The sequence below is a fragment of the Oncorhynchus masou genome, chromosome 24, assembly GCF_036934945.1.
Source record: "Oncorhynchus masou masou isolate Uvic2021 chromosome 24, UVic_Omas_1.1, whole genome shotgun sequence".
In the NCBI taxonomy this organism is placed as follows: Eukaryota; Metazoa; Chordata; class Actinopteri; order Salmoniformes; family Salmonidae; genus Oncorhynchus; species Oncorhynchus masou.
In genome coordinates this window covers 72709071-72730655 of record NC_088235.1, presented here as the reverse complement: position 1 = coordinate 72730655, position 21585 = coordinate 72709071, and the positions used below count along the sequence as shown (strand labels likewise).

At 47.9% G+C, this 21585-nt stretch overlaps 1 protein-coding gene across 6 annotated transcripts in view; it reads left to right on the top strand.

The window, feature by feature from the left end:
- nfia (nuclear factor I/A) overlaps positions 1–21585 on the top strand; it is a 181432-nt gene that overhangs the window by 145628 nt on the left and 14219 nt on the right. For 2 of the 6 annotated variants that reach the window (XM_064934775.1, XM_064934779.1), the window contains exons 6-11: positions 81–208; positions 1392–1442; positions 15732–15910; positions 16415–16480; positions 18092–18257; positions 18456–18547. In XM_064934775.1, the coding sequence (XP_064790847.1) occupies positions 81–208; positions 1392–1442; positions 15732–15910; positions 16415–16480; positions 18092–18257; positions 18456–18547 (682 nt within the window). The remainder of the gene's footprint in view (positions 1–80; positions 209–1391; positions 1443–15731; positions 15911–16414; positions 16481–18091; positions 18258–18455; positions 18548–21585) is intronic. The other 4 variants (XM_064934778.1, XM_064934780.1, XM_064934776.1 and 1 more) reach the window with 3 other exon arrangements.

Sequence of the window (21585 nt, the reverse complement as noted above, 5' to 3'; positions counted from 1 at the left end):
TGTGTGTGTGTGTGTGTGTGTGTGTGTCTGTGTGTGTGTGTCTGTGTGTGTGTCTGTGTCTGTGTCTGTGTTCCCACCAGCTCGGCCAAGAGAATCAAGTGTATGGAGGATGAGGTGGACAGTCCAGGAGAGGAGTCCTACTACCCGGGCCAGGGTCGCTCCCCGGGCAGCGGCAGCCAGGCCAGCAGCTGGCACGAAGTGGAACCAGGTACGTACTGCTGTAAGCTGCCAACTGACCTGCCCTTAATGCCAACACCCCTGTAACACACCTTTACCCTGATACCCTCCCTACTCTTACCACTATGATTGTACATAGCTCTTCTCCTCTGCTTTCAAGCTAGAGAGGGAGTGGTGTGTGTGTGTGTGTGTGTGTGTGTGTGTGTGTGTGTGTGTGTGTGTGTGTGTGTGTGTGTGTGTGTGTGTGTGTGTGTGTGTGTGTGTGTGTGTGTGTGTGTGTGTGTGTGTGTGTGTGTGTGTCAAGAGTGAGAATGTAGGATTGTGTCTACAGTGAGGGGGAGAATCGTGTCCTGTCTCTTCCTTGTCTGTCTCGACCTCACGCGTCGGTGACGCGTGAGATTTCCATTCTTACATAAAGCGAAGGCTCACATGACTTTATATACTTTTTTTTACAAAGGCGATCTGTCTTGATGGGCAATTTGCCATTTTGCAGCTTTCCTCCGGAAGGTCCAGTGTCCTACCCTGTGTGCTCACAAGCTCAGAATATCAGAATGCTTTTACTTTATGGGTCACTTAATAGCGCCGTCGAGCCCATGGGCTTTTCCCCCTTCATTTTATGGCTCACCTTCATGGTATTAACGATGACATGAATACTATTACTAACATGTTGTGATCCATGAAGGGGGTGGTGCCGGGGTGTGTTTGTGGTTGGGGAATTTTAGGGAGGAGTTGCTCAGAGGCCCGTCTTCAGAGTGCGAGGACTGGCGGCGGGTGTGTGTGTGTGTTCGTTTTTCTATGGTGCGTCTGTGTTCGTGTTTCTGTTTCGTGTTCCAAGAGGATAGAAATTTGACACGGCGTCAACGAGTGCATGTCCTAGGCATGAGTTAAACAGGCTGTGCGAGTATGTTTGCTTACTGTGTGCGTGTGTGTGTGTGTGTGTGTGTGTGTGTGTGTGTGTGTGTGTGTGTGTGTGTGTGTGTGTGTGTGTGTGTGTGTGTGGGTGTATTGCTTTTGTGAATGGGTGTGTGTGATTTGTATGTGTAACGTGACCCCCGGCCCGCATTCCCTCACAGGAGAAGGACTGACATGCATACTTAATTGATGAGGTAATGCTCCATATTCTCTCCTAACGCTACACTATATTCACCCTGCCTCTTTTTTTTGTTTTTTTTCCCCCCTGTTTCTTTCCCCCCTTTCCTTTTGTCTCTCAAAAGCTGGATATAAACTGCGTGGCTCGCTAGCTAGTTCGTTCATCTCAAGACAAGGTAAAGATGCATTACTGTTTCCAATTTCACCTCCCGTCCTATGTTGCCCCCCCCCCAGTCCCCTAACCCCCCTCCTCCAAATCTGGTGGTTCTGTAGTTGGTTGTGGTATCGAGTTCTGTGGTTGGTGTTTTGTATTGTCCAAGTTTCCCCCCACCTACCCTCCCCCTCCACCTCTCCCTCACTGTGTGTGATTGTGATGAAAAATAGTGGGACTGAAACAGATCCTTGCGGCACACCTTAGGCCTTATACCTGCACTGTGTCTGTACTGTAGCATGGGGCTCATGTCCATTTGAATCCTGACTGTGCACCATGATATGTACATTCAAGCGACTCCACCCATTTTATATCTTAAGTGTCTGTCAACAACTTCAGTACATATTGTCTACGTATTCAGAGCGAATTGTAGCTACACCCTCCCACCTCATAGCCCCCATCACCAACCGGGGTGTGGACTGTGTGTCTGTGTGTGTTTGCATACATTTTCCGTGAACATGTGTCTTGGTGCCTGTGTCCTTGTTTATCTACACCCCGAGTTGGAACATTACAAGCCGACACATGAATGTCTGCGTTACGCATGTCTGCCTATTCGCATTCTCCAGATTTTCATCGTCATCCAAACTTCCAGCTTCACCCCCCCCCCCCCCCTTGTGTCATTTTCCTTTTGCCTTTGTCATCCTGTTGAGCATTGCGATGTTGTTTGATGGTGGATTTGGCTCTTGTTGATGTCCAGTTGGCTTGCTTTTTTGGTTTGTTTGTGGTTACCGAGACGCGCTTGTGTGCTTGTGTGCGTGTGCGTGTGTGTGTGTGTGTGTGTGTGTGTGTGTGTGTGTGTGTGTGTGTGTGTGTGTGTGTGTGTGTGTGTGTGTGTGTGTGTGTGTGTGTGTGTGTGTGTGTGCGTGTGTGTGTGTTGAAACACTCGATGACATTGGGACAAGTATGCCACGTCAACAGCTGCTGAAGTCTTGTCTGGTGTGTGTGTGGCCCTTTCACCACGGTGGGGACAGTGTTATAATTAGCCGCAGCTCGTGAAAGTGCATCCCGCGGAACGGCCTGCCATCCATTTCCCAGGTAACCCACGTCAGGTCTCAGGAACACGTCACTCACATGGCCGCCTCGCCGGGGCTTCAATAGCTAAGTGTCAGAGGGAGGGAGTGTGTGCGTGTCTCTGCATGTGTGTATTTTGTCTGCTTGGGAGTGTGTGAAGGGGGTTAAGTAATGCGCTGAGCTGTATGTCTCAACTGACTGTTCAAGGAAGAAGTTGTTTCATCAATTAACATGTCCAGGAGAAGACTTACTCAATCGACATATTTCATAGGTTAAAGTTCGGGAGCGTAATCGCATTTCATTGTATTTGAACATTACCTACACCCGCTTCCTGATATGTCTCCACCTATCAGAGAAGGCGTTGTGGAGCAGACATGACTCTGCACGTTGTTGTCCTTGGCATTGATGCGGCCGTCTGTATTCATGGCTGAACCTGCCCTGCTTGTCCACTCGGGTAAAGGACCGTTCTCCATTATAGCCTGTCTGGCTGCTGTGCATGCCCACTTGCACACCCTGAGTTGGGGCAAAGCAGGGATAGCTTGGGCCTGATTGATGCTTGCCGGAGAAGAGGCCTCGGAAGCAGAGGAGACGGATGGACAGCAGAGAAAGACGAGGAGGGGGGCGGATGCTCGATACAGAATCGCCTACCCGCCAGCCAGCAGACTTGTCAATTTGTCAGAGGCAGGAGAGAGCAAAGGAGAGAGGGGGGATGGAGAGAGACGGGGGGAGAGAAGCGGCCCCTCTATGTGTAATAACGCCTCGGAATGGGGAAAGTGCTGAGTACAGCCCAGCTCTGATTCCACCTGACAGAATCTTTTTAAGTGTTCATTACTCACTCTCAGACTTCAGGCCCTTTAAACACAGACACACAAGCAAGAAAACACACAAGCAAGTACACACAGTTGCATTCCCCCACACACACACGCACACACACACACACACACGCACACACACACGCAATCTCTCTCTCAGTCCAGATGTTTTGCCTCCCAGTCTCAGCCCCTATACCCACTTTCTCCTATTCATTCTCTCTCTCTCCTTCTCTACCTCGCTTTCCCTCTTCTCTATCTCACTTCACGCATACCTCAATGAATCTCTATCTCTTCTTGAATCACGTGCACCCAGAGCTTCCTGAGCACACAACCCCATTCCCTAGCACATGAAGAAGGCTAGTCTACAATAGCTGCCTGCACACTGAACAGGGCTCTTACTGTTACAGCAGAAACCCTTTGAATATGATCCTGGCCATTAGCACACAAATCAACCTGTTGACTCCAGCCCAAGTCTGAGCCTACTGGCCCTTCCAGGCCCTCCAGCCTCTCCTATTGCTTGGTCTATGCTACCCTATTGGAGAGGGACCAGCCCAGCGGGCCTCTGAAGCTAGCTAGCTAGCCGCCGCCGCCGCTAACACCACTTCAAAGGGACCAGGTATAGTAATGAATGGGCAGAATTGTTCTCCGAAAGTTCTCCCCCTCAAAGAGCACGGCCAACGTTTGGTCTGACCCCTCCCCTATCTTTCATCTCTCTGCTTCACACAGCCATTGGGATCATGGTGTTTATGGTTCTGACGGCCCATGTGTGGTGCAATTGGTCACAAACCTCCTCGGGATTTTAAAATGGCGACTCGTCTTTGGTGGCCACCCAAACGTCAGATGTTTTTTTCCCCATGCTTGACTGCCGCGCTCTCTCCCTAGAAGTTGTGGTTACTGTTGTTTGTGTTGTTTATGAGGCTGGGGCTTATATATATATATATATATATATATATATATATATATATATATATATATATATATATATATATATATATATATATATATATATATATGCACTTCCAGTGAAGGTGTTTGAGATCAAAGTCGACAATCAGCAATATGTCCAATAAGACGTCTTTATATGGAGAACAAGTGTGTATCTGAGGGATGAATGCTGTGTGCTTGTCAGCCATTGTGGAGCTTCTAATTGAGTGAAAGTGTATGTTGAATGTGGGTTTGTAGACCTGTGTTTGTTTCGTCTGTGTGCCCTCTTGTTTCTTGATTGCTGGGATACTTTGTATGGTGTCAGTATGACCTGGTCTCTTTGTGTTGAAAGCAGCCAACCCTCTCCTCTTGATGTTCTCTAAACTGTGACTGTGTGTCCATCCTCCAACCTGGCCCCACCCCAGAGAAGTTTCCCCTAACTGGTCCAAGAGCAGATATGCAAACTGATCCTATATATATATATAGGATCAGTTTGCACAGCATATATATATATATATATATATATATATATATATATATATATATATATATATATATATATATATATATATTATATGGTTAGGGTCTACTTCTACCTTAAGTCCTTCCCTTTCCAACTCAGTTTGATCAAACAGCCTTCCCCAAAAACCCTTCTTTACCCAACGGAGGGCAATTACTAGTCAGTCCTTCCATCTCTTTCTTTATCTCCCTCTCTCACTGCCTGAAAGGGGAAAGGAGTCTGCGAGTCATGGAGACTTCTGTGTCATTTAGGGCTAGATTGACACACACACTTTTTACACACATACCTCAATCCATTGACACAGACCCATCTAGAGACTTCAGATCCCAACTCCAATGCTTTCAAGACGAGCTAGAAAAAGGCCAAATCCAGCTCTGCTTGGTTGCATGATCTATTCGGAATGTCGGAAGGAATGCTTAATTCTTCCATAACAAAAATGAGAGGCATTACAATTATTAGGAAAGCTTTATTCTTAGACTAATATTTTAAAAGCCATTTAGTGTTTATCAGGGGCATTAGTTTTACCTTGTATGGTGTAGAGAGTTTGCATAATTTAGACCATTCCATTGGTACATCTGGCAAGGTAAAACGAAAGCATCCAGTGTGGTTGGGGTGTGGTCAGATAGAGCTTTGATTGGCTGTGGTGCACAACCAATTACAGTAGAGACTGAATATGAACCATACAAATAACATTATCATGCATGGTCTCTCTATTGACTATTCTCTTTGGCTTAAACTCTTGTGGAAAATGCTATCTGAGCCCATTGCTCACATTAACCCAGCAAAGCCCCAGTCACACTGGACAGGACTGTGTGACCATGCTGTGTGCTTTGCCACTAGGACCTTACCTGTCTACTATACCATCTATTCCTCCTTCCCCTATTTTTACAATTCCCACATCTCTCTCTTAACCCTAAACCCCCATCAGCCCACAGATGTCTATTTGTTCTATATATTTTTGGGCCCATTTTCTGGTATGGAAATTATATCATTAATTTATTAACAACTAACCTCAACACGATAAAATTAAAATAAAATCTACATTTTCTAATTAGTGCTGTCTCCTGGAATTTCATTTCATTTCATTCATTTCAACTGAATAGGCAAAGAGGTCCTTACAAAATGGCAATCAATGCACACGTATGTGCCTCTGAGCTATGCTTCTCAAAAGTAATACAGTAACTTAGCTTCTGTATCGTCATCAAATCCCTAACATTGTCAGATGTATTAACATTGAGGACCCTGCAAACAACAAAGGTTAGGATTTTTGGAAATATCTTTAAAAAAATTAATAATTGCGACGCAAGGCACAAAACTATCTGTATTCCCCTTTAAAGACCAGCCTCCACTCGTACAATAGCCTATGCTGCACTCCGTTGGGCCCTGACCACTCCCCTTTCCTCCCCCCAACCCCCTAGTCTGGCCCCCACGCCTCGCCAACCCCCCTTCCTCCACACTCTCTCACCTGTGAACCCAGCCTGTGAGTCTTCGTGCCCTTTCCTTATTAAATTTCACTTATCAATCATTCTTGCCAGGGATGCCATCGCCCAACACATTAAAGAAGTCAGAGAAGTGTGGTTTCAGCAGCCCTGTCGTGCCTTCGCAGACCACCTCCTCCCCCCGAACGGCATTCACACACCATCATCGGCCTGTCATTACAGGACCTAGAGGTGAGCCCCCCCCCACACCCCCCACCCCCAACCGTGTCATCCCTAGCTCTCCCTAGTTCACCACCTATAGCTGCCTACTCCCCTCTGTCAGATAAGGGCTGTAGAGAGATAGAGACAAAGCAGAGTGCTCCTTGTGGCGGGTGCTGCTGTGTGTGTGGCTCTGCTCAAACTTAGTGTTGCCACTGTAAGTGTGTTGTACAGTCGTGTTTCCCATCATCGGTCCTGGAGGACCCCCAACCGTACATATTTTTGTTGTGGCCCCAGACAAGCACACCTGATTCTACTTGTCAACTAATCATCAAGCCCTTGACTCGTTGAATCAGGTGTTTTTGTCTGGGGCTTCAACAAAAATGTGTGCTGTTGGGGATACTTGAGGACCGGAAGTTGGGAAACACTGTTGTTCAGTTTCTGCTTTGTGGGTTTGAGTGCGAGATCCCATCCCCCTTTCACACTTGGTGATTAGTTCCGTGTGCACGTGCGTGTGTTTCTGCGTGGTTGTGTGTGTCTGTTTTTGTGCGTGCATGTATGGCCTGCTGTGGGTTTAGCCGGGAATGGTCATGTCAGAACACGAGTTCATATTTTTACTGCGAGTGTAATCCACAGATGACCTCACCAAGGCAAGCTGCTTTCCCTTTGGCCGGTTTGGTTTATATATGGTTTGGTTTATATATTATGACTTATTACCATATAGCCATAAATGTAGACCACACAGGTTTATACAATATGAATGTTTCAGGAGACCAGTAACTAACATTGAAATTAGTCATCGTCATAGATCATTAGCTGTAAGTGCTACTTTCTGAACTATTATCCAGGTATTAGGACGGGTCCTAAATGGCATAGGGCCGTAGGGCTCTGGTCCAAGTAGTGCCCTTTAAAGGGAATCGGGTTCCGTTTGGGGAACAGCGTTACAGTATAGTGTGGTTGGCCACCAGCAGTATTTGCTTTAGCGAGGCAATGCTTTCATATGCTCTGGCGATGCTTTTTGTTTGAGGGGGAAAATATGGGTCATCCAAACATTGGTTTGCACTCTGTTGCTTTGTCCAGGCGAGTGTTCTTGCAGTTTGAGAAAAGGGTTGAGGAACGTGTAGTTCTATAGTGTTCGTATAGCTTTTCTTTTTTAAATTCACCATTTTATTTATCCTTATTTTTCAACCGGTCTCCCCTTTTGCTCGTACTCACTGCTAAGCTCGGTGCAGATCACTGTGCGTCGGTTACTGTGTAACACGTGAGGAAGACCATCCATCGGCAGTGAAGTGAGCACTTTGAGCTCTCTGTGTTGTCAAGCAGCTAGCGAGCTTGTCGTCACAGTCTGTCTGAGAGAAGGTAGTCGTCACAAGCACACACACACCACTGTTTCGTTGATGTCTTTCATCTGCAGTGGGGGGGGGGGGATTACTACAGGCTTGATGTCCATAATATTTTGACCTAAAAAAAAAATTGTTAAAACCCACTGGGGCTTAAAGGTTGAGGCTTGGGGGGGATTCATTCGTGTCAGTAAGTAGTATAACTGTCACATTTCGGATGTTGTGTTCTACGTTCACAGAAAAGGCCAAAATGGTGGGGTTCATTCATCTTCATAAGTCGAGCCGGTTGTCATGTCTGTTTGGTTGACTTTAACCGCCCTGTTGTACCAATCTCATCTGTAATTGATTTATCATAGTTGGAGCGCCTTCTTCACGCCCCACGTTCCTTTTGAAACGTTAGCCGAACCCGTTGAGCCGCGAGACGTAGGTGTCGTCACAGGGCGCCACAATTTGCCAAACAAAGACTCGCGAGCCGCACGGTTCGTTAGCTTGACTTCTCGTCTTCAAAAGGGCTATTAAAACGGTCTTCTTTCGTTGTCTCCCTCTGCACTCTCCTCAGCAGCCTCATCCCACGGGTTCGCACACACACACACACACACACACACACACACACACAGCCACCTGTTGATATCTCTCCAAGTGAAAACCACCCTTCTCAGTCGTAATAAGGGAGGGATTTTTTCCCAGCATCCCTGTGGAACGCTTTCCACACCTTGTTGAGTCCATGCCCCGACAAATTGAGGCTGTTCTGGAACTCAATATTAGGAAGGTGTTCTTAGAGTTTGGTATACTCAGTGTATTACCACTAGAATATTACGAGTATTTTATATATTCCTGCTACCGGTCACTGTTTACAGGTGTTCTTAATGTTTGTACGCTCAGTGTATTAAATATTTTTCAACTAGAAGTTGGCAGTGGGGGTAAAATAGAACAACGTGGTAGGTGGGGGAAGAAAAAGCCACCGAACCAATTCAATTTGCAAAGTGGAACTAATCCGTAGCACTTTTCTATTGGCCATGCAGCACCACATGTAGGCCCAGACCACAATGGAGCCTGCTGCTCCCTCCCTCCCTCCTTCTTTCCCTCCATCCATCCCTCCTTCTCTCCCTCCCTCCCTCCCTCCCTCCCTCCCTCCCTCCCTCCCTCCCTCCCTCCCTCCTTCTTTCCCTCCCTCCCTCCCTCCCTCCTTCCCTCCATCTCCCGTCCCCTCCCACGTCATGATAATTTACATATTTGACCCGGGGGAGGGGGGCGATGCCCCTGGACCCCCTCCAGATTAGCTACAGGCCCACCCACTGGGCGCGTGTGGGGAGGACCTGCTGTCCATCCAGCCCCACTTTCATCTCTCCTCCATAATGACGCGTTAAAGTCACAGCTAACAGGCCTCGCTTAGAGCCCCAGTGAAAGGCCCTCAGAGACCCTGCTGGGGATGATGTCCCCTACCTCCTCGCCCTCCCTTCCAAGCTACAGCTAGTCCCCTTGGAGTTGAATGGATGAGGATGGGGGCAGGGGGCTACAGAGCCCATAGTTAGCGTACTAGCAGGCTAGCAGCATATCAGCTGCTTCAACATATTTGATATCCTCCCCATTGCCCCAACAATGTGGCGTTAGTACACCTTCAGCTCAATGTGACGCATCGCTCACGAGGTGAAGCCCAAATAAACCCCGGAGAGGGAGAGAAGAGGGAGCTTATTCAGGGAGTTATGAGCTGTGCTGTGTCTGCTGTCAGGAAGTCATCCTTCTCTGTAGCAGTGGCAGGTTACTCCACCCACCCCTCTAACAGGCCTTAACACTGTTACCCCAATTTCTCCTTTACCACCTGTGGAGTCTTTTCAAATCAGCAGTGTCATAACAGGACGAATGCTCACTAACAGGGCTGTAGAGACGTGTGCACAAAATTAGAGAGAAATAAGCTTGTTGTGCGTATGGAACATTTCCGGGATCTTTTATTTCAGCTCACAAAACATTTTTGTTCCATATGGACAATTCAGATATGAGGTGATTGATGGGAATGACAAGAAGTATTGACAGGGCTCCCCTAACCCGTTTTAAAGCAGACTGAATGTTGCGCTGACGAGGTAATGGTGAGTACAGCATTCAGTCGGGTACTAACCAGGCTAGCGGTCCCCCAGGATCGGTAGTGTGACCCCCGGATGTCAAGAGGGGACGAAATGCAGTAAAGATGGGTTTAAGGGGTAGGGTAGCAGCCCCCCTCCGCATGCTAAAAGCCTTTTTGGGCTCATTAGTTGACAAGCTGGGACATGGGCGCCAAACTTAGTTTACTCACAACTTCTCCCCTGCAAAATATTAATCAGAGCGTAAATGAGGAACATAACATGTGAGCAAGGCTATCTAAGTAATTGGAAATCGTTCTCGAACACTTAAGTTTAGTCTCCCCCAGAAATAAATTATGATTCCTAATTGACGCTGGCCATTTGTGTAATGGACATTGGCGGACCCCTCTTGGACCGGCCCAGGCCGGGTCGGCACAGTGGGACAGGAGCTGGTCAGTGGCCAGAGAGGCAGCGGTCAATCACTCAGACTCTACGGCCATATACTGGACGGGGTAAGCGATGATAAGTGGCGGTGATCCAGAGACTAAGGCTGCATCCAAAATTGCACCCTATTCCCTACATACTTCACTACTTTTGACCAGATCCCATTTAAGGTCATTTTGGACACAGCCATAAGTGACACCCGTCAATGGTAGTCTACTTAGACAATCTGCCTCGCTAGCTAACGTTGTGACGAGCTGGAGGTATAAAAACACCAATGATTGATTATGATTCTAATGGGGGACATAGTACCTCCTTGAGTTGTGTGTGCGTGTGCACGTGTCAAGTTTGTCTGTGCGTGTACGACTGCAAGTGTGACGGGGTGTTTTATTAGCACACTTGTCAGGCGCTAACTAGAGAGTGACTCGTCCACATTTTACGAGCCCGACTCGCCATTGTGCAAAGCTGTGTGCAAAGCTGTGAGCAAAGCTGTGTGCAAAGCTGTGAGCAAAGCTGTGAGCAAAGCTGTGTGCAAAGCTGACATCAAGGCAAATGGTGACTACTTTGAAGCATTTCAAATATAAAATAGAGTTTAAGTCGAAAGTTTACATACACTTAGGTTGGGGTCATTAAAACTCGTTTTTCAACCACTCCACAAATTTCTTGTTAAGAAACTATAGTTTTGGCAATTCGGGTAACACATCTATTTTGTGCATGACACAAGTCATTTTTCCAACAATTGTTTACAGACAGATGTTTTCACTTATAATTCACTGTATCACAATTCCAGTGGGTCAGAAGTTTACATACACTAAGTTGACTGTGCCTTTAAACAGCTTGGAAAAGTCCAGAAAATTATGTCATGGCTTTAGAAGCTTCTGATTGGCTAATTGACATAATTTGAGTCAATTGGAGGTGTACCTGTGGATGTATTTCAAGGCCTACCTTCCATTGGTTGACATCATGAGAAAATCAAAATAAATCAGCCAAGACCTTAAAACATTTGTAGACCTCCACAAGTCTGGTTCATCCTTGGGAGCAATTTCCAAAATTCCTGAAGGTACCATGTTCATCTGTACAAACAATAGTATGCAAGAATATACACCATGGGACCAAGCAGCCGTCATACCACTCAGGATGAAGATGCGTTCGTTCCGTCTCCTAGAGATGAACGTACTTTGGTGTGAATAGTGCAAATCAATCAAGAACAACTGCAAAGGACCTTGTGAAGATGCTGGAGGAAACAGGTACTAAAGTATCTATATCCACAGTAAAACGAGTCCTATATTGACATAACCTGAAAGGCCGCTCGGCAAGGAAGAAGCCCTGCTTCAAAACCGCAATATAAAATGCCAGACTACGGTTTGCAGCTGCACATGGGGACAAAAATTGTACTTTTTGGAGAAATGTTCTCTGGTCTAAAAGGAAAAAGGGGGAGGCTTGCAAGCTGAAGAACACCATCCCAACCGTGAAGCATGGGGGTGGCAGCATCATGTTGTGGGGGTGCTTTGCTGCAGGAGGGACTGGTGCACTTCACAAAATAGATGGCATCACAAGGAAGGAGAATTATGTGGATATATTGAAGCAACATCTCAAGACATCAGTCAGGAAGTTAAAGCTTGGTCGCAAATGGGTCTTCCAAATGGACAATGATACCAAGCATGCTTCCAAAGTTGTGGCAAAATGGCTTAAGGACAACAAAGTCAAGGTATTGGAGTGTCCAACGCAAAGCCCTGACCTCTATCCCATAGAAGATATGTGGGCAGAACTGAAAAAGTGTGTGCAAGCAAGGAGGCCTACAAACCTGACTCAATTACACCATCTCTATCAGGAGTAATGGGCCAAAATTCACCCAACTTATTGTGGGAAGCTTGTGGAAGGCTACCAGAAACAATTTAATGGCAAGGCAACCAAATACTAATTGAGTGTATGTAAACTTCTGACCCACTGGGAATGTGATGAAAGAAATAAAAGCTGAAATAATTCTGACATTTCACATTCTTAAAATAAAGTGGTGATCCTAACTGACCTAAGGCAGGGAATTTTTACGAGGATTAAACGTCAGGAATTGTGGAAAACTGAGCTTAAATGTATTTGGCTAAAGGTGTATGTAAACTTCCGAATTCAACTTTACATTTTGATTTGTTTAACACTTTTTTGATTGCGACATGATTCCATATGTTATTTCATAGTTTTAATGTCTTCACTATTATTAGACAATGTAGAACATAGATAAAGAAAACCCTTTGGAATGATTAAGTAAAGTGTTCTAAAACCTTTGACTGGTACTGTATATAAAAATCATGAATGGATAGCGTAAAATCATAGATACCATTTGGCTACATATAAACATTTACAATGAACGGCAAAATCACAAGAATCACAAGAATGGATTCAGATCAAAGTCTACGTTGAGATCGAATGGAGCAAAGGTCTTTCAATTAAAGATCCAGGCAGCCTCTCGTTTTAACAATAAATTGTCAAGGTTACCCCCTCTCCTAGGGAGGTTGACGTGTTCGATGCCGATATATAAGGTAGGGACGAAATAGAGGGATTCGCTTCCAAAAAGTGGGCCGCAACTGGGTACATCGAGTCCTTGCACCGAATGGCGCTACGATGCTCCGAGATTCTTACTTTTAGTTTGGGCTTTGTTTTACCCACATCATTTTTTACCACAAGGAAAAATGTGAAGATAGGTAACTGCCTTAGTGGAGCGCGTGTCTACACCTTTGATTGGGATCATTTTCATTGTTTGAGGGTGTTTGAAGGATCTCCACTTGTAAGTGCCATTGCCTTGAATGCAGCCAACATTAAAATTGGCAATACTTAAGTTTTGTCAATTAGGCTGTGGCGATAAAAGGATCTCTTTGCGCTGCTGGGTTACTGTACCCAGTACTGCCCTGTATGTGAGTAGGCTCAACTATGGCCTATTGCCATGAGCCAGAGAACAGGTCTCAGACCAGTGAGCTGGAACGAGGAGTCGAGGGTAGAGAGAGGGTGGGAATGGGACAGGAGAGAGGTGTCTGAAAGAGAGCGGTGCCTGAGGGCATAGAGTGAGAGAGCAAGAGGATGACAGGGACAGAGAGTGTGCCTGAGAGGGCATAGAGTGAGAGAGCAAGAGGATGACAGGGACAGAGAGTGTGTCTGTGAGAGAGGGAGAGAGAGGGAGGAGGGGGAGTGACTGAGTCAGCCTGTGAATGGGTGTGTCTGCCTCTGTGAGGTCAGTGTGGTTCTGTCTCCTGCCTGCAGCTTCTGCAGCATTGCCTCAGCACACAGCACAGCAAGGCTAATTCAATTGTAGAGTCTGGACACTCCACTCTTCCGCCTGTGTGCGCACACATGCACATGCTCATGCTCATTATGTCCGTGTGTGTGTGTGTGTGTGTGTGTGTGTGTGTGTGTGTGTGTGTGTGTGTGTGTGTGTGTGTGTGTGTGTGTGTGTGTGTGTGTGTGTGTGTGTGCTCGCGCAGCCAGGGAGTGCACAGCGAGGGTCTCTCCACCCCTCACCCCCGCCGACCCCACCCCTCACTTCAAAAGTCCAACATTCCAGCCCACCAGACAAAAGGCAGGAATATGAAAAGACGGGGCACGCCAAAAAGAGAAAAGGAGGGGTTCTGTGTCTTTCAGCCTCTTAGACTGGAAAGTGATAGAGGAAGGGCATGGAGTCTGCTTCCCAAATGGCACCCTATCCACTATGTAGTGCACTATATTTGCCCAGGGTCCAGTTTCCTGTCAGACTCTATTGAGGCTGTAAGTATGGAATAGGATGCCGTTTGGGATGCACCCAGAGAGAGCCATGGTCCATTCTATTATTACTGTAAACACAATGGCCACATAGCGGCATGGCGGAGGGGGAGCGTCCCCCCAGTTTCCAGTCAGCCTCTATTGACAGAGCCATAAATCACGGCAAAGTTAAGTGAATTAATGCAGCAGGGAGCTGTGGCTTTAACAATGTTTATGTAGTATCAGCTTACCATCTCTCTCTCTCTCTCTCTCCGATAGCTGTACGATCCCTGCTTCTCCCCCTGCCCTCTCTCTCCCTCTCTTTCTTTCTCTCTCTCGCACTAAGTTTACCATCTCTCTTTCTTAGTTAACCATCTCTCTTTATCCTACTCTGTCTCTGTAATTGCTGTACATTCTCTCTCTTTCCCTCTCTCTCTCTCTGTTTACCACCTTCCTCCCTCTCTCTCTCTCTCTCTCTCTCTCGCTCTCTCTCTGATATGGGCAGAGTGGCAGAGAGAGAGCGAGTCTTATTAAGAGACCCAGCAGTAATACATCACAGGCTTAAAGACCCCTCTCTCTCCCCCGCCGTTGCACGTCCCAGCCAGGCATTATACTAATAACCAATAACTGAATATTACCTCTATTAAGAGCAGCCTAATTAGATTGTGCTGGTTACAATTAAATCCTTAATAAGCCTCGATCCATTACAGCACTGTCAGTTATACCACGGGATCCGGGTGGAGGACAGGTGCAGACCTGTGCCAGTCGATTAATTGAGCCCTCGTGCACACTTGCATTGAATATCACACACACACACACAAACCTTACATGCGGTCACACTCTCACAGACACACGCAGGATTCACACAAACACACACACAAACACACATGGTTGCGTTCACTCTCACACCGTCTCTCACTCACATGCAGACGTCTCTCACACACACACACACACACACACACACACACACACACACACACACACACACATGTTCACGCACACTCATGCTCACACACACACAGATTTGGAAGTTAAGAGGATGGAAATGTTTAATTGTGTCATCGGTGACACAACACCTCCAGACTCCAGACTCACCTCCAGACTCATTGCTCTCGACACTTCTGTTGTGACACAGTGCAATGTCAAATGCCATCAGCGGACATCACAAATGTCACTAAATGTCATTGCCTAATTACAATGACTGTATACCAATTTGTGACAAATATCATGTTTAGAAGTGTCAAGTAAACGATCACCACATTTTCCCCTTGTGCGAGAGTGAAGGAATGCGGGCCAAAGTATGCCTTTGGTTGAATCATGGAGGGCCCGCCTCCCTTTTGATAGACAGTGAGGGGCATTGTGGTCCGTAGACGTCTTGTCATCTGCACCGTGGGCCGCCTGCCCTCTGTCACCACCACGTCAAAAAGGCCTGTCACACACACACACACGCACAGACCAGCTTGTGTTTGTGCCTTGGCGTTTGTTTGTTTGTTTGGGAATTACTGGGTGTGATTATGTGGGTGTGTCTAGATGTGAGTGTGTTGATGTGCGGAACATGTATGGTATGAAGTGACACTCTAAATGGTGTGTGACAAACTGTGGTGCATGGCGCCCCACTGTGATAGATGATGTCACCTTCTCTCCTCCATCCTCCCATCTCTCTAGCCTACTCCCTAACCAGACACACACTCTCTCTCTCTCTCTCTCTCTCTCTCTCTCTCTCTCTCTCTCTCTCTCTCTTATTGACTGACATGACAAACTTGCTATCTCCCCCCCACCTCTCCGCCCACAGCGAGTCCCCACGCCACGCCGTCGAGCCTCCACTTCCCCACGTCGCCCATCATCCAGCAGCCCGGCTCCTACTTCTCCCACCCGGCCATCCGTTACCACCCCCAGGAGAGCCTCAAGGAGTTCGTCCAACTTGTCTGCCCCGACTCTGGCCAGCAGGGAGGACAGGTGGGCTTCCTTAACGTAAGAACAAGGAGCCTTCTACAGTACATACATACCACAAACACCTAGGCTGTGTCCCAAATGGCACCTTATTCCCTATACCAGGGGTAGGCAACCCTGGCCCTGGAGGGGCCGCGGGCACTTAGTTTTTTTTATTGAACTGACCTGGAAGACCAGGTGTGTTGAATTTAGGCAAATCACTGAACTGATCAGTCAGCTCAGTTGGTCAGGTGTGGTGTCTAGTTGGAACACAATCCTGCAGTACCTGCAGCACTCCAGGAACAGGGTTAGCTACCCCTGCCCTAAATAGTGCACTAATTTTGACCAGGGCCCATAGGGATTAGGGTGTCATTTGGGATGCGTTACTTGTTCGATGCCTCTTGCTTCTTTTTTTTGGATTCTTCTGTTTAAATTCTTCTGTCGTTTTCTTTCTCCCTCTATAGTGCTCTACATTCATGCTGGTCCGTTCACACACACACACACACACATATATATACACTAATGGGGGATTTTTTTCTCTGTTAGAAGTATGCAGAAATACCATGGGGGAAATACTGTACAAGTGGTCGAAGAGAGAGCACTGCAGTGGAGGTGTGTGTGTGCGTGCGTATGCCTGTATGTGTGTATATGTACTTGCGTGGGAATGCGTTTGTGTGGGTGGGTGTGTGTGTGTGTGTGTGTCTGTATCTGGGGGGGGGGGTTTGACTCGATGTCTGCAGTTAGATAGTTGATATATTTCTGTCTAGACACTGAATCAATACCCAGGCCAGTTTCCCCATGCACACTTTTCATTCGCCCATTTAATCTGAATCCATCTCTCCGTGTACTCCTGCCCACAATACACACACACACACACTGAGAGACACACTCTCTCACACACACACACACTGCGAGACACACTCTCACACACACACACACACACAGAGAGAGAGAGAGAGAGAGAGAGAGAGAGAGAGAGAGAGAGAGAGCAGCACTGTGTGTGTAAAGGTTTAGCGAGCCGTGACGACAATCTCAGTACATGACTAACTTCTAGCTTTGAATAGCAGTAAAGGAAAGGGTAGACACATATCCAATACCATCAATTAACCGTCTTACCTGGACCTTTTCATAGTAATTCAATCACCAAAACAGAGCAACAGAATCGTTCTCGATCAGATCTGAACATGGCGCGGGATTCTATATCAAACGACTTAGCGTATCTGATACAAGTGGCTGGCTGATTTACAGCTGTCTCTATTGCACATGCGCATAGACCCACACACACACACACCGGTGTGACTTCCTTCTAGGCATAAATCTGGAGTGCACGGTAGCTGACCCTACAGCCTGCTGTCTCCAGCCTGGCCCCGACACTACAACAAGAGACGGCGGGATAGGAGGAGGTGGAGAGAGCGAGAGAAAGAGGGATGGATAGATTAAGAGGGAGAGAGAGGGGAAAACGAGTGGGAAGAGAGACATGGAGAGAGGGGGGGGGGTAGAGGGATAGAGAGGCTGTGAGGAGAAAGAGGGAGAGTGTAGGAGTTAGCCCTGATGCTTCAGAGAGCGCGAGAGGGATGGGGAGCGAGAGGGAGAGAGAGTTAGCCCCAGCACACTGTTTTGGTAATAGATTATCAACGGCAAAGTGCGCACAGCAGCAGAATTCTTTATGACCAGGAGCAGGGAAAATTGCTGAGCAGTGTCTCGCAAAGAAGCGCTTAAATGTGCGCGTGTCCTCCGTGGAACGTGCACACACACACACACACAAATGTCCTGTTTAGAGGACAAGCAGGACCAATACTCTGATAGTGATACCGTAACAGGTTACAGCACTGACCTGTTGGGAGGCTTGCACGCGCGTGTTTGGTGTGTTTGGTGTGTTTGGTGTGTTTGGTGTGTTTGGTGTGTTTGGTGTGTTTGGTGTGTGTGTGTGTGTGTGCGTGTGTGTGCGTGTGTGTGTGTGTGTGTGTGTGTGTGTGTGTGTGTGTGTGTGTGTGTGTGTGTGTGTGTGTGTGTGTGTGTGTGTGTGTGAGTACGTTTGTGTTGGGTCCAGGTTTTGAAGGTGCAATGTTGCTTGGTTTTTACTTTGTATTCTCTGTCTCCCTCTGTCTCGCTTTCTCTACCCCCCCACCTTTCTCTCTCTCTCTCTCTCTCTCTCTCTCTCTCTCTCTCTCTCTCTCTCTCTCTCTATACATATATATATCTCTATATCTCTCTCTCTTTCAGCCCAACGGAAGCAGTCAGGGGAAGGTCCACAACCCATTCCTGCCCACCCCCATGCTGCCCCCTCCACCCCCGCCCCCTATGGCACGGCCCGTACCCCTGCCTGTGCCAGACTCCAAACCACCATCCACCTCCACCGAGGGAGGGGGCAACTCCCCCACCTCGCCAAGTGAGTGGACACTGGACACAAACACACCTACACACACACACACACACACACACAAACACACCTACACACACACACACACAGACGTATCACCTGGCTACTTGGGTTGACATCCTCCTTTTGGAATTAGCGAGCACTCACCTTCTCTATCTCAATGGATGACCGAGGCATGCCTTTCTCTCCCTTTCTGACCCGTTGCAGCCTACTCCACACCGAGCACGTCCCCAGCCCAGCGCTTCGTCAGTGTGGGCCCCCGAGACCCCAGCTTTGTAAATATCCCTCAGCAGCCCCAGGTGAGCCACATACCCTACAGTGTTGTACGGCTACTGTCCCCGTCTGCTGGGACAGAGAGTCCTCTGTTTCCCCGGAGTCTGCTACACACACACGACATACTGTAGCTTCTGTTCACAAGGGAGCTGTGTGATAAGCTAACACTTGGTGACTAGTGTGTGTGTGTGTGTGTGTGTGTGTGTGTGTGTGTGTGTGTGTGTGTGTGTGTGTGTGTGTGTGTGAGTGTGTGTGTGTGTGTTCCAGTAGTAGTGTCTAGGCTGGACGGGGACCTATTCCAGAGGTGATTTATGGTGATTGTAATTGGTGTGGCACTGACTGAGACCCCCTCTCTAATCATTGACCACTGCGCACACACATACATACACACACATACTCACACACACAGAGCACTACACACTAGTTCACACCCCTGCACACTAGTACACATCACGACACACTAGTTCACCTCACTACACACTACTAAACGTCTCTACACGCTGCACACACTAGTTCACATCGCTACACACTACTACACACCACTACACAGTAGTTCGCATCACTACACACTAGTACACTGAAACCAGGTTTCTGCACTCACATACCATCATATCCCAGTACACACAAACCAGACAGACCAGTATGCGCCGTGACTTAACCAGCTCCATCACCATAACTGAGAAACCAGCTTTTACAGTCCACAAGAGACCGTGCATCAGCCAAGTTACATCCAGCCAGACAACCAGCCCACAGAGGACAGACTCACTGCCAGAGAAAAGGAAGGCGGGATGGGAAGAGAGGGTGGAGAGGTGAAGAGAAGTGAAGGAATGATGACGTGTGTGTGTGTGTGTGTGTGTGTGTGTGTGTGTGTGTGTGTGTGTGTGTGTGTGTGTCAAAGCGGCGAGTCTGCGGCCCTCAGCGAGTGGGGCCGTCGATTTATTGACTCTGTCACAGGCCGCAAGACACACACTTCCCCCTGGGAGAGTGGAGGCAGGTGTTTGTCACAACTGCCAGAAAGGAGGGTGGGAGAGAGGGAGGGAGGGGAGGGTGGGAGAGAGGGAGGGAGGGGAGGGAGTGAGGTTAGCCGAGTGGCTGCTGCTGTTATTTATTGTTTGTGTTTATTTATTTATCTATTTATTCATCCCGGCCTCTCTCTCTCTCTCTCTCTCTCTCTCTCTCTCTCTCTTTCTTTTTCTTTCTGTCATTTCTTACCTCTCTCCCTCGCTCTCTCCTTGTCCCACTGGGGTTATCCACTAAGCCTCCAGCCCAATCTGCACATCTATCTGTGTTTGCTCAGGCCTGCCAATCCGGCGCTCTGCGCATTATTAATTTGGCCTGGCGCTGAGGACTGGGACTCTGAGGCCTGTTTCTCGAGCACACGCATACCCACACGTGCACACACACACACACACACTCCCCATCTGGGTGTTTGTGAGCCATTGTTTGAGTATGTATTCAGGACGCCATTTTTCGCCAGAAAGCTCAGTCCACTTGGTGATGATTAGGTGGTCATGATGGTATGGGACACTGGTTTTAACTCCCCTACTCTTATCCTAAGAGCCATGGCATCTTAAGTGGACACAGTTGTCTTATCTAATAAATAACCCGTTTTATTGCGGAAGGACAAAGGGCCTGCTAAAAGTAGAAAAGGATATTGTCATTGACTTCTACATTAACGGGCAGAGCTACGCTCTCTCGCCACAGCAGTAGCGCTGTTGCAATCTCTCTGTTCTTCAGGCGCCCATAGAAATGCCCGTTGAGGCAGAGCCTCTGGACTACTAGCGGCTCTATGTGCAAGCGGCCATTTTCCCTCTGCCGTGCATTCCGTCAATGTCAATTTTGTCTGTGGGGGGGGGGGGGGGGGGTCGTCTGATAGAGCCGCGATATTAAAGCCCCCGACATAAAAAGGCTTGAGATGGACAGTGAGGGCTTCGCTATATTAAAGTGTGTGACCCCCACAGCGGGAACTTGTCTCACTCACACCCTCACACCCACACACCCAACACTCGGCCCCTAGTTTCTAAACCTCCCTGTGGCTCCAAGGACAAAAGTTAACCATGGCGGCCATTGTAGACAGAGAGAAAGGGATAGAGGGAAGGAGGGATTGATGGAGGGAGAGTGAGAGAGAGAGATGTGACTGTAACAGTAAACATTCCCAGTCCGCTCGCCATGGAAACGGAAAGGGGGGGTACAGTCGGGACGGTTGATTGAGGGGCCGTTGTTTGTGTGCCTGTGCCCACTCTCCACACCTCCTACCCCCCTTCCCCCTCTCTCATTGGCAGCTTTTTGGGAGAGTGGGTTGGGGGTAATGAAGGCTATACCAATGAAAGAAGGGGGATAGGTGTTAAAGAAAAGCCAAATAAAGAGTGTGTGTGTGTTTGATGGGCACAGTGCCCGCGGGTCAGTGCAGTGTAGGGGGGTGGGTGGAGGCTACCATGGGAGCCAGTGTTGGTTGCCCCCTGAGACCGCTGGTGCTTAGCACCACACTGAGGACCCCGTGATGCCCTGCTCTCTGCCCGTCTATCATACAGTTCTCACACACCAGACACACACGGCCCGCCCCTTGTCATCCTGGGTAGACATATACGCCCCCTATATACAACATACATACACACACACACACACACACACACACACACACACACACACACACACACACACACACACACACACACACTTGTCCTCCTCTCCTCACCCTCTTACCCCCGGGCTAATCCAACAAAGACATTGGTACACACACGCAGCCCCAGTCCCATAGTAACGGCACTCCTCAGACAAGTCACACAGCCCTGCAAAGGAGAGACAAAGGGTGAAGTAAACTTTGCGTACGTTTCACGCTGGCTAAAATTCACAGACACACACATCCGTAGTCTACAGTTGGATAGACTGGAGAGGGTTGATGAAGTGCCTCATGCGTAGTGTCAATAGGTCTGGGATCACGTTCAGATTCATAAGCAATGTTTTCAATCGGGGAAGGAGTTTATAGTTTGAGATATAGGAGTGTGCAGCGTGATGTGGAGAGCATGCTTGCAAGTACGTGTGTGCGGACCCCTTTCCGTGGTGT